The 13,040-nt window shown below is 40.0% G+C and overlaps 2 protein-coding genes across 2 annotated transcripts; one reads left to right on the top strand and one right to left on the bottom strand.

The window, feature by feature from the left end:
* The first annotated feature begins 175 nt into the window (after positions 1-175).
* Positions 176-2,312, top strand: LOC146473809 (uncharacterized). The gene is made up of 2 exons (XM_085117927.1): positions 176-211; positions 1,114-2,312. The coding sequence occupies exons 1-2, from the start codon at positions 190-192 to the stop codon at positions 1,464-1,466; spliced, it is 375 nt and encodes a 124-aa protein (XP_084974053.1). The 5' UTR covers positions 176-189; the 3' UTR covers positions 1,467-2,312.
* Positions 2,313-2,330: 18 nt separating this feature from the next.
* Positions 2,331-11,115, bottom strand: LOC146473808 (uncharacterized). The gene is made up of 6 exons (XM_085117887.1): positions 10,912-11,115; positions 9,244-9,550; positions 8,078-8,164; positions 7,014-7,149; positions 6,104-6,403; positions 2,331-4,799 (listed from the first exon to the last, which is right to left on the bottom strand). The coding sequence occupies exons 1-6, from the start codon at positions 11,010-11,012 to the stop codon at positions 4,522-4,524; spliced, it is 1,209 nt and encodes a 402-aa protein (XP_084974013.1). The 5' UTR covers positions 11,013-11,115; the 3' UTR covers positions 2,331-4,521.
* Positions 11,116-13,040: the final 1,925 nt, after the last annotated feature.

The raw sequence follows: 13,040 nt of genomic DNA, 5'->3' as shown, positions 1-13,040 counted from the left end.
GAATAAAAAGGAGGAAGGAGAGGAGGAGGAAAAAACGAAACAAAAACAAAAAAACAAACAAACAACAACAACAAAACACAAACAAACAAACACAACAGAGTAAACAAAACAGACCTGCACCTGACAAGAAAATGCAAATCAGCTTGGTCCCAGACCCCCAAACTGCAGACCGCGCCTAAGTTGTTCAAAATGGCGGACGCAACGAGTTCAGGTAAAAAAGCGAAACTTCCTTGAGATTTTTATCGGATCATTGCAGAATCCAAAGCTTTCCTTACATTTCCTTGAAAGTAAACGCAAGTATTTTGTTTATACCTCGTTCTAAGAAGTGTTCTACTTGATAAAGGCAACTATATTCAGTCTGTGAAATAAGTATTAGCATACACAGATTTCGTTGTACTGAGTTTGGGTGGTTAGGACTGTTTAATAGGTGAGTCGATTTTTGGGGATTGAGTGTTTGTAAGTTTTGTGGGAGAGGGAAAGGAAGGGGCGCGGGGGGGGGGGGGGGTGGGATTGGCACAACAGAAAAAGTCTCCAGTTGTCAGATGATATGATTGGCGCGACTCTACCTATTCACCACTACCTCCATACCGAGATCAGCAGGGTCGTTGTTGTGGATATTACAGCCGGGTATTCCAGAGGGGCAAAATGTTACCGAAAGCCCTGCCTCTTTGTTGTTAGCTGTTGTGTTTGATGTACCCGTTTAAACACCAATATAAACATCGATATTGTTTATTGTTCTCTTAACATATCTAAATGTTGTAGTTAGCACATTTTGCTTAAACAGGCAGTTAATTTGATCAGCAGTCAACATTTACTGGCCTGGCTTGGTTGTTCAAAGAGTGGATAACCCTATCCATGGATAAATTTGTTATCCAGCAGATAACATGTACTCCAACCCATACATCTTATCACCTGGATAGCACCTTAATATCCAGTCTGGTCTTCAAGCAACCGGGTGTTTGACGAAGTGGTGATGATTGTGTGGAACATTACATGCTGGTAAAGTCTCTAACAATTTCACCCTCCCCCCTCCCCCCTGATTTTGTTCTGTCCAAGATACGCTACCCCTCCTTCATATGCATCACACAGACAGTTTTTCTTTATCCTTTTCAGGAGGCTTGTCTGTTTGTTTAGCCATTTATTCTGGCCGTCGTGATCCAGAATGGACTGTTCTTTCAAGCGACCCAAAATTTGAAGAAATTCAGAAGCTTCTGGATGATGCAAGGACTCAGGGCTTCACCTACCCTCCAGAGCGGATGCCTGCACGACTTGGCTACAAGGGTTTCTTGGTATGGGACAAAGACAAGAAAAAAATTACAAGCTCAGAATTGGTTGTGGGTCCTGAAGCAGTGAAGCTACAACAGCTACTGTTGGAGACCATTCCAGATGATGTACTGCCACAAGGAAAGCGAAAAGGAGTTTTGGAAGAGATCAATGCTGGAAATATCAGAGCTGGAGTACCATAAAAGCTCTTATAACACAACTATTGGAGTTCGGGGACCAGCTTCAGGAAGCTCACCTAAGAATATTTTACTAATTAGCCACTAAACTCGAAATATAAAGTTAGCTTACATGTAATCATGCTTTGAACAACTGGCCCCTGGTGAATAAATAACAGATATGATAGCTATTTTGAAACAAAGCCACCCATTGACATTGAAAACCAGTAGAAGTAGGCAGGATGTTTGTCACATGAACCTAGTTTAATGGCTCCCACATGATCAATGGGAGTAGTGTAGCTAGCTCAGTGGTAGATTATCCAAACTGGTAATCTGAAGGTCATACATTTCTGACTCCTCTTGGGAGAACTCAGATTTCCTTTTTCCGAGTTTGCCTTTGTCACAGACTAAAACAACACCTGTATCAAGCTTAAAGAAGTCGGGAAAATAGTTTCAATTTTCTCAGAAATTTATCACAAATAAAGAAAAAGCTGCATCAATAATGTGCCTCCCTTTGTGGGGTGTAAAATAACAAGGTAAGGCCCTTGCCACTTCATTAGAACTTTTATGGTCAATAAAATTTGAGCCTGATAAAACAGACTCCCACAAGTTCATTAACAACATGAATTCCTCTGAGACCCAGGCCAACTATCGGCCCCTGGGTCTCCGAGGATGAGTTCAGATGATCTCCTTTTGCCATTTATAGTTTGGAATACTATTTTGGAAACTACTGTATGCTTTCTAAACCAAGTGCAACCATTGGTAAATGGGACAACAGTTGAGCTACACAGTTGTACAACTGTATAAGATCAGAGGTAAAGTAAATAATTGAATATGGTGTTGCCACAGTAAACATTAGGCAATTAAAAAAAATCAAAATAATAAAACAGGTTTCATGTAACAAAACCTTTATTATAAAACATGAAATTGTATATTAAACTATTTTAAAACTTGGATTTGTATGAAATAACAATAAAAATATACTATGTTTCTATCTCAGAACAACAAAAACTTTGTCATACATTATACATTAATAACATTTGACTTGCAGTGAGCCTACACTTCATTTTGTCTCAGTACGATGTTAACAAAGTGATGTAATTTACTATAAATGGACTAGCCTCCCACCCAGTTGTTTCTAGGACAGGTGTATTACCCTCCGCACCCCTCGTGAAGTCGTGAAGGGGGGGCTGGGGTGGGGAGGTGGTCAGTGATATCAATAGTTTTCCCCTAAAAACAGCTGTGTGGAGGCTAGAAATAAACACAATTTTAATCTGTATTTATTTTTAAGTTTGGTTTTTTGCTCTAAATAGCAAATGATTTGGCAAACAGACTTCCTTTTGTTAGCTTCTCAAACTCATTGACAACTCTACATGGAGAGAAAACAAAGGACGTCACCACCATGAAGGTTTGGAAATTTGATTATAAAATTTGGTGAATTTTTGCTTTGAATGTCTAAAAAATAAATAAATAAAAATACAGAAAACAACAACAACATCTCTTTCAATATCCACAATGCACTAAACAAAAGACAAAACTTAGTAAAAACAACTTTGATGCACCTCATGTTTCCAACCCAATTCTTGGTGTTTGGAAATCGGATAAGACATTCTATCTAACACTGTTGCATGATATCATACGATCTATATAGCCCTGTGTATGCTCAGTCAATACTGATGAATATTGTACCTATTTTTATTATAATTATTATTTTTGTAAAAGGAAAGGAAAGGAGTATTAATTTGAAGACATTGCTAAAAACAAAGTTATTTGCCCAGCAATTAACACTGTAAGGAAGAAAAATACAACTTTGATTAATATTTTGTCAGAGTAATTACCTTAGTTTTCAATCAAAAACCACTCAATGTTCATGTGATGATGGTAAGTACAGCACTACTGTAACAGACTTATACCAAGGCTGTTGCCTAGGAAACATTTCAAGCAGCCCACAGGCCAAAAGCTAAGAAGTTAGGAGCCCAACATGTGAAGTGTTAGGTGCTGTTGCAAAAACTTTAGGCGCCAAGAGTATTTTGTTGGGTGCCTCAGGCTACCGGGCTTCTGTAAGGTAGCCGCCAAGTTGTTAATACCATTCTGTAATAATCCAAATAATCAGCTGGGCTGCAATGCATGTGCAATCATATGATAATATTAACCGGTATTTTATTATTTAATTGTTTATAAAACTGGATCATTGCATAATCCAATTCCAGAGTTTTGATTGGCTGAGCACCCATGGGATATCAACCATTAGTACAACTACAACTGAGAAACAAAATATTATTGCCAAAACAACAACAACAAATAAACAATTTACAAAGCACAACAGTTCCATTACAGTGTGATGTGCCTTACTGTGGCCACCCAACAAACTTTTTTTACAAGTTAGCCAATCAAGATACACAAATTTGATTAACCGTCACATCTCCTTGCAAAGTCCAACAGGCAATTCAAGTGACGCAACAATGAATTATTTAAAACATGTCGCTTTGTATTTTATGAACAAGGAGGAAGATATCCTGATTGGCTAACTTGCAAAAAAGGTTTGTTGGGTGGCTATGGTAAGGTGCGTCGCACTGTAAACAGTCAAGTACAGTATGCAGCAATAATTATTCTCTTAAAACACAGACACAAACAAGTTCAGCAATTTGGTAACTACTGAACATTTGGAGTTGAATACTTACTCTTAGTATAATCCCAGAGGATTACATGCATATTGGGGACAGCTTGTTTTTCTGGAGGATTTTTGTGTCTATGATTGTGTTGACAGGGCACACATGCACATTTCAAAACTTCATGGTATAACTAGGCAGGGTAAAAACAAAACTGCATATATTACTACAGAACCACTTCTATGCTTCAGAAAAAAGCATTGAAAAATAATTATTAATAGTATTATCTTAAAATTGCCAGCACATCTTTACATGTACATGTAGTTCAACAAAAGTTGGACAAAGACCATGTGCAAGGTGTATGATTGTGATTTCCATAAATGCTGCTTCATTTGGAAAAGCCTGTTCACTTAAAAACAGTACTGCATATCAGAACTTCACAAAAGTTGGATTAATTAATTACAATGCATGATTCACACACAGCCACAGTGGAATCTTGCTGCTTTTGCCTGAACGGACTTGAGAGTCAGTCCTGTACACTTGACATGGTACCAATCATCACAGTCATCGCACTGTACCCAGTCAACCACCTTATAGTTGTTGTGAGGGTGAATGCAGTCCACAGAAGCACATGTATTGTACATGAAGTCATCCTCCTGTTGGCTGGTATCAGAATCCCTGGTTTTTGAAGACTTTCTTGCTGTCTTTTGCTTCCTCGATGCCAGGCTGGATTTTCTTGGTCTTTTAATGGCTTTTGACAAAGGAACAATAAAGTTAATTCATATTATAGTTATTTGAGTGTTTAAATTTCCAGTCAGTCAGTCAGTCAGTCAGTCAGTCAGTCAGTCAGTCAGTCAGTCAGTCAGTCAGTCAGTCAGTCAGTCAGTCAGTCAGTCAGTCAGTCAGTCACCCAGTCAGTCAGTCAGTCAGTCAGTCAGTCAGTCAGTCAGTCAGTCACCCAGTCAGTCAGTCAGCCAGTCAGTCAGGCAGCCAGTCACCCAGTCAGTCAGTCAGCCAGTCAGTCAGTCAGTCAGGCAGCCAGTCACCCAGTCAGTCAGTCAGTCAATCAGTTGGTTGGTCAGAGTCAGTCAGTCTTGAAATAAGACAGGCAGGCAGGCAGCCAGCCAGCCAGTCACCCACCCAGTCAGTCAGTCAGTCAGTCAGCCATCAGTCAGTCAGTCAGTCAGTCAGCCAGTCAGTCAGGCAGCCAGTCAGTCAGTCAGTCAGCCAGTCAGTCAGGTAGCCAGTCGCCCAGTAAGTCAGCCAGTCAGTCAGTCAGCCAGTCAGTCAGTCAGCCAGTCAGTCAGGCAGCCAGTCACCCAGACAGTCAGGCACTCAGTCGGTTTGTCAGAGTCAGTCAGTCTTGAAATAAGACAGGCAGGCAGGCAGGCAGCCAGCCAGCCACCCACCCAGTCAGTCAGTCAGTCAGTCAAATTGGTTAGTCAGGCAGTCAGTTAGTCTGTTAGTCAGCTGGTCGGTCAGTCAGGTGTGTGGGAGTCATTTGGAGTATTACAGTCAGTCAGATGATCAGTTAGGGAGTCATCTAGTAGATGATTATAAAAAAAAGCTAAGCAGTCCTGAAGTTTATATACAAGTCAGTTTATAGTTAGAGTCAATAATTTTATTAAGTAACATAAGGCAGTCAGTAAGTCAGTCATCCAGCCAGCTACATGTAGCCGCCCAGCCAGTCAGCCAGTCAGTCAGTCAGTCAGTCAGTCCGCCAGCTGGCCAGCCAGTCAGGCAGTCAGTTAGTTCATCAAGCTACATGTAACTGTTTGTCCATCAGTCAGTCAGACCTGCCACAATCACTCAATCAGTTGAAGTCATCCTGCCAGTCAGTCAGTCAGTCGGTCAGTCAGTGAGTCAGTCAGTCAGTCAGCCAGCCAGCCAGTGAGCCAGCTAGTCAGTCAGTCAGTCAGTCAGTCAGTCAGTCAGTCAGTCAGTCAGTCAAGCCAGTCAGTTCATAAACTAAAAAAAAAAAAATGTTTTCCCAATCATGCAATGCCCACAATAAATACCAACTGAACCAGTTATCTGAAAGTCATTATCTCTCACCTTTTTTAGCAGGACTTTTGCATTCTTCTTTAGCTTTAGATGCCTTGGAAAATTTAGCAGGAGCAATGCTATCTGGTGCATGATGATCTGTCCTACTACAAGAAGTGGCAACTGCCTCATCAAATGACTCGGGAGATTCAGGAAGCTGAACAGAAAAGATGTCTTCATCACTCTCCTCCAGGGCCTCACCTGCTGCGGCAGCATATGCTCGGAGTTCATCATCACTGTGTTCCGAGTCAGAGCTGTCACCAACGAAATGCTGCCGCCAGTTTTGCTTACCTTGTGATGTGTCAGGCAGTCCCCTATGGAAAGATGGGTGTTTGAGAATTGATTCATTAACTTGATTGTTTACTTTTGTGGTTACAGTACATGTATAATCACATTTTATACATCCATACATTACTGGAAATAACTACGCATGACACAGAGCGTTGTTCCCTATCGTAATCTTCTAACAAATACATGTACACTGGAAAATTTAATCTGGGAATGGGGCACTTGTCTAGTGGATTACAAAAAATAAAAATAATAAGTAGTTGTACAAAATAATGCACAATTACTTCATTGAACAATAATTATATAGCAATGCAATTCTGACTAGCAATTTGAATACACTTACTCTTTTTCAAGAAATCTTGACTACCTTAGAATTACAGCTGGTATGTAATACACCATAAGATTGGCTACTTTTTTAATATTAATTCTCACAAAAGCACTGCATTTTCATAAGAATGGGCCAAAGAAAGTCAATTGACATTGCCTCGATTCATGCTAAGGATTGAGATAATTGTTTCTTGATGCCTGTGATGCATGGAATCAGTATTACATCTCTCTTAATCCAAGACCAAGCTTAACCGTTTTTCTTTAATTAGTGGTGTTTCCATGTTCATATCATCTTACTGTACATACCTATGTAAGTCTGTTGAAGTAGATGCAGCCTGATGACCTGGTGTTCTGGGGGTTAGGAAGGCAGAGAGATCTGGCATGCCAGCAGCCGCAAACAGAGGGGTGTTTGGACCAGGCTTCAGTGTTTTAGGGCTTGGGGTCTGTGTGCAGTAAGTAAAATAAAGTTATTATATGTAACTAGTAACCCTTATTCCTGATAAACTACTCCCCCTCCCTGCTAAATGTGCAAAACCATAAACTGTATTTTCTTGAGCAAGTGCTCTAAGTGTGTATAATACAGTTTATTACATGTATATATTTAACAATTATTCCATGAGCGCGCGTTTGATATGAGATGATAGATAGCCGACGAGGTGCGAAGCGCCGAGTTGGCTATAATCATCTCATATCCAACAAGCGCGAGTGGAATAATTGTTTTATTAAAAACAATCAAGAAATATTGGTAGGCCTTGCTGATTTCTTTTTCAAGAACAACCAGAAAACAATATATGGTCGCTACTTCTCGGGCATGGTATAATGGCTTATATGCCATGGCCGCTCAGCCAATCAAAACCCTGGAATTACAGTATACAATGACCCAGTTTTTAATAAACATGTATATCTCTCAGTTGGTATGCACGGGTGATTGGTCAATTTTGCAGGCTCTATTGCACTGTACAGCCTGCCAAATTTAAACTTCAACTACTGTACTTTCCTTTCCTGCATGCCCAATCAACCTCAGAGATATACATAGATAATAAATATCTAACTACTGTAACCTTGTTTTCTTGGTTGGTTCTGAGTTATGGATCCTCACTTTTTCCCACTGATTTAATTGGCACAAGCCCAAAGCACGCAGTCTTTACAGACCTTGAACTTCAAATTTTGTATTTTGGACTTTTTGACATCAATAATATTTATAGGCTGGTTTGGACTTGGGACAATTAATTTTATTATTGGCGGTAGTAAGTGTGGCATAAGCTCAACCTTCTCTTCCTAATTGTGCACTTTTACATTAATAATTTCTCCACTTTTACATTAATAATTTCTCCACTTTTACATTAGACAAGGTACATGACCATACTGTACCTGTCTTTGGAATTCTGGTGAGGAATGACTGTGGTGTTCAGAGCATTTCTGTTTCTTGTCTGGTGGTGTTGCAGGATACTTCTCAAACTGCAATAAAGTTTGTCGCAATTGTAACGAAAACAATGGAATTACATGAATAAACATTTACATGTATGGAAGCAAGAAAAGAAGAAGGAAGGGAAGGGAAGGGAAGGGAGGGATGGATGGGGGAGAGAGGTAGGGATATAAAGATGAACTAAAAGGCTGACTGAATGAGTGAGTGAATGAGGAAGTTTGTGTATGCATGTGTCCCTTCCTTTGCATTATTTTTTTAACCATAATTTTTCATGTAATGAACATAATCTATAATAAAAATTATTATTATTTTGTGAAGTAAATAAATTGCAGAGGTTTGGTTTTTGCAGAGAAATCAAAACTGGAGTGCCTGGAGAAAAAACCTCTTGGAGCAAGAATCATCGACAATTAACAAGAAATTCAACCCACAAAATGCTGAGTGCAGGAATCAATCCCAGGCCACATTGGTGGGAGACGAATGCCCTCATCACTGTGCCAAATCTCCCTGCTCCAATAAATAATAATAATAATAATAATAATAATAATAATGATGATGATGATGATGATGATAATGATAATGATAATGATAATGATAATGATAATGATAATGATAATGATAATGATAATGATAATGATAATGATAAATGAACTGTCGGTCAGTCAGTCAGTCAGTCAGTCAGTCAGTCAATTAGTCAGTCAGTCAGTCAGCCTGTCAGTCAGTCAGTGTCAGTCAGCCAGCCAGCCATTCAGTCAGTCAGTCAGTCAGTCAGTCAGCCCATCAGTTAGTCAGTCAGCCCGCCAGTCAGTCAGTCAGTCAGTCAGTCAGTCAGTCAGTCAGCTAGTCACTGAGTCAGTCAGTCAATGAGTCAGCCTGTCAGTCAGTCAGTCAGTCAGTCAGTCACTCATCAGTCACCTTGCTTGCTCAATCATTTTAAATGAGTCACATACCAATCACCCTACCTTTTTTTGTATGTGTATTTACAGTTTGAAACTACATGTAAATTTAATAATTTTATACTACATCAAGACCTCCAGCCTACTTTATTTTGCTTCTCCTACAGATTTATTAAATGCACTGTATATTTTGTGCCATTAATTTGGCCGCCACATACCGTGAAACGGAACTCAGATTCCGGTTGCTGAGCCAATGTCCCAGCATTCAATACAGCCCCTCTGAGATGACCAAATGTAACAGTATCCCCCGGATGAAGGTCACAAGTATCCGCGATTTTCGTGTCATTCACATATGTGCCATTCAGGCTTGTGTCTGAAATTCTGAAAGTGTGTTTCCCTGTTTCGTTTTTCTCTGTGATGATCCTGGCATGAAGTCTAGATATCATAACTTTGTTCTTGTTAGAATCTAAAAATATATCTGAGGCGGCAGGATTTCTTCCGACTACAGTTATTTCTTTGTTGATTCTGTGAGGATAAAAAAACAAAAGATACAAACTACAGTCATGTGCTGCATGTAGTTTCGCATTGATGGCCAGAGGGCAACCTGCACCATTTGAATGTCTCACATGGTTGGGTGAGAGGACAAAAGAACAAATAACAGAACAATGATCCCAGCCTTAGATGCAGCCTTAGATGCAGCTGCAGGTTATCAGGGTCCAGCGAAAATTAAGAGTTTTTGAAAGGTGCAGGTCTATAATGTACTGCATACCAGGTCTTGCAGACAGTTCTATGACACTCTTGCTATAAATTTCTGAGTTCCCTGAATAAAATAATTACATGATTGCATAAGGGTCTTGTCAATTGCACTCAGGCTAAAAATCATCATATAATTGCAACAAACTCTCAGCCCTGCAACTGGGCTAATGCTTCAATCAATTCCAATAAGAACTTTCAAATACCCGTCCTTCAGCATAACCAAGGCACACCTTGACATTTCAGTGCTCAGGGAGAAGGGCATTTGACGGTAAAGGTCTTCCAGAGGATGGGGATTTTGACTTTACCTGGGTGGGGTGAAGAAGCTGAATCTAAAGTGTCAAGTTGACACCTTTTTTCTTGTCTGGTGGAATTCATGTGGGTGAGTTTAAAGGTAGGGGGGGGGGGGGGATGTTGCTTTTGTGAACCATTGGCTTACCAGAAAAAGGTCTCCACAAACTTCCCAGTATTTTTGAAGGTTTGTAAAGAAATTTTGATTGAATTGAAAATTTGGTATAATGTAATTTTATTATTTCACTGTATACCAAAAATTAGAACATTTGATTTTGGGGAGGGGCATTTGATTGTCAAATTTGGTGTTATGGTTAGGGCATTTCAATTAGATCTGCAGGGTGAAATTTTGAACAGGCTAATTTTTAAAACTTAACATAATTGAGCTGGGAGGGGGGGGGGAGGGGGTTTGAATTAATCAGCGAGATAACATTTCAGCACAGGCTTGTTAAGGAACTTCACCCTTTTAACGTTGAACACTTGATAAATTTCCACGCTTTACAACATAAAAGTTCTCTTATCCCACCTCTTGATTGATGCACGGGCGCCTTAGCATGCGTTTACTCGTCCGGCGACTGGCGAGCATGTAATCTACATGTATTTTCATTCATTCTTTAGTTTAAAGAATAATTAAGCTTAAATAAAGCTGAAATATTCATTTTCGACTAGTACCGCCACAACGAATTCGCAGATGTCGACTAGTATTATTTCCTCAATGGTTACAGCAATGTAAATATACGATACATGATAGTTTCCAAGCTTCTTTTCAGGGCTATTAAAACTCGTCATCGAAGCAACAAACAGCACCAATGCTGCAATGGACATGCATGCGCGCAACTCACTTGAAAGTGTCTGAAATCCCAGGGAAAGTCGCTGGGGTTCCGATACGTCGCAGACGAAAAGAACAGCGATCGCCTGACTCAGATTGCTCCACCAAAGGCATTTTGATCGTGGTGCTCTCAGTTAAAGTGCAGCCTCCAAAGATCTTTGTTTGCTTCACAGCTGTGCTTCACGAAAAGAAAACAAACATGGTTGCACATCGAGCCTCTTCCTCATGTCAATTTACGCGCCAAATGATCACGTGACTTTAATGAGACTAGAGAATCCTGGGAGTGGATGACGTCAGTTAAGGACGGTGCCTACTATTGTTACTGCGCATCGCGAGATACTCGGTTTTCCTATAGGTGGTGCCTACTAATACAGGGATATTTTTGCGCGGTTTAAAACTGGAGAAAGCAGAACTTACCAAATGCTTTTGGTATCTCAAAAGAAGTTTGGGGGTAACCTTGCATTTTTCAGAGATAATTAGGCTTCAATTTAGGGAAAAAAATCCCATAAATTGCTTTATATTTTGGCGTTTTTTAGAGATACTAATGTTTAATTATCTCTGAAAAATGCGTGGCTACCCCCAATTTTCTTTTTGGATTCCAATAGGCCTTGCTAAGATCTGCTTTTCCCGCATAGTAATAAACCGCACGAAAATACTTCGGTATTTATAGAGACACCGTCATTAAAGAGGAAATGCGAAATTTCTGTCTGAACGGAGATTCAATTTAGAGAACACTATAAGTCTCCAACTGGAGTTTGCTTGTGTGAAGGAAAAGAACAAAAAATTATGACAAGCTTATTTTGACCAGATCAGCTGGATGTTTGTGGCTTTGTTTTAGATTTTGTTATTGTTATATTTTTATTCAAGTATCAGTATTATGAACTAGCCCCCTTAGCCGACCGGAATAACGGGAAAGAAGTTTAAGAACAGTTACTAAGTCGCTTAAGCACAGACGTTAGTCAGCTACGGACGGCAACCGGAAGTCAAATACTTCCTTTTTCGGTGCGTTTTTGCTCCTCACAACGGACGGGAAAAGCTCTTGTTGGACGTCTGTGGCTTGACCTTACAAACGTGATGACATCAAAATGCTCCAAGAAGGAAAAAAAATGGACTTCCGGTTGCCGTCCGTGGCTCACGAACGTCTGTGTCGTCTGTGCTTTGTCTGCGTTCAAATTTAAACTTTTAAAAACCGTTATTTTTTCCTTATTGTAACTCTGGCCCTGAAGAAGGCTAGTGGTACTACTGTTGGCCCATAAAAATTAGCTCTTTTTCGTAGTGTCAGCCCTGCTATCGGTTTCGGGTTTAATCAAATTAATGCTGCATCCGATTTTACATGACGTATTATCTGGCTCTCATTACCGCGCATTACACACATTGTGTTATCAATATGTGATCCTAGTATGTTTTCACGACTGACGCTTGCTTCACGATGACTAACAGACTGACCCCCCTGAAACTAATAAGCAGTTAAAGGTAAAATATAGTTCTCGAATACGAGTGTTGAGTGCCTGATTATGTTAAAATGATAAGTCCAGACGTTTCGGGCTTAGCCCTTCATCAGTGGAAAAGTCAAAGATTTACGTACTGAAACTAATACTAGGACCCGAAAAGGCAGGTTTTTGACTCTATGCCAGGTTATAAATGGAAAAGGCTCGACTTTCTGAGCAGAGGTTTTTTGGGCTCTCTATGTTGCCATTTCCTCACGAATTTATGGATTAAATTGCTTGCTTCAGGATAAAAGTTAGACTGACTGGCATGGCAAGTCTGTTCGAAGAGGACCCACATTGTCTGGGGTAGGGGGCTATTGTTCAAAGACTCCACCTATCCCATGAACATTACAGTTGAGATTTGTACATGCTTGGCTTTAAAATTTGAGTGAACACAGTAATATTCAGGTAGCAAGAGTGAGCATTGTTAGACTACGAGATAAACAATAAAAGTGTCATTTTTTTTTACTCCTGGACTCAGGAGGGGTGGCCGGTGGCTTTCCAATAAAGACACTATCTTTTGAGATTGAGGAAGCAGGGTGCGGCAGAGACCACCATCTATTTTGTGGTTTAGTAGGTCCTTTTTGAGTATAGTAGTTTTGACCACTTCCCTTAGTCTTGGCTCTAGACCATGGCCGGCTAACTCGAGTCCAGA

This window comes from Pavona decussata, unplaced genomic scaffold, assembly GCF_977016875.1.
Source record: "Pavona decussata unplaced genomic scaffold, jaPavDecu1.1 SCAFFOLD_92, whole genome shotgun sequence".
Lineage (NCBI taxonomy): Eukaryota > Metazoa > Cnidaria > Anthozoa > Scleractinia > Agariciidae > Pavona > Pavona decussata.
The sequence above is the reverse complement of the archived record's forward strand: the minus strand, read 5'-3'. Positions and strand labels throughout refer to the sequence as shown.

Bases quoted from the DNA above. Each gene is read 5' to 3' on its own strand.
- LOC146473809 (XM_085117927.1), top strand. From the start codon at position 190: ATGGCGGACGCAACGAGTTCAG. The intron at 212-1,113 runs GTAAAAAAGCGA...TATCCTTTTCAG, and splicing joins GGCGGACGCAACGAGTTCAG to GAGGCTTGTCTGTTTGTTTA.
- LOC146473808 (XM_085117887.1), bottom strand. From the start codon at position 11,012: ATGCCTTTGGTGGAGCAATCTGAGTCAGGCGATCGCTGTTCTTTTCGT. The intron at 8,165-9,243 runs GTATGTGGCGGC...ACTTTATTGCAG, and splicing joins AATCTGAGTTCCGTTTCACG to TTTGAGAAGTATCCTGCAAC. The intron at 4,800-6,103 runs GTGAGAGATAAT...CTTTGTCAAAAG, and splicing joins CAAAAGTCCTGCTAAAAAAG to CCATTAAAAGACCAAGAAAA.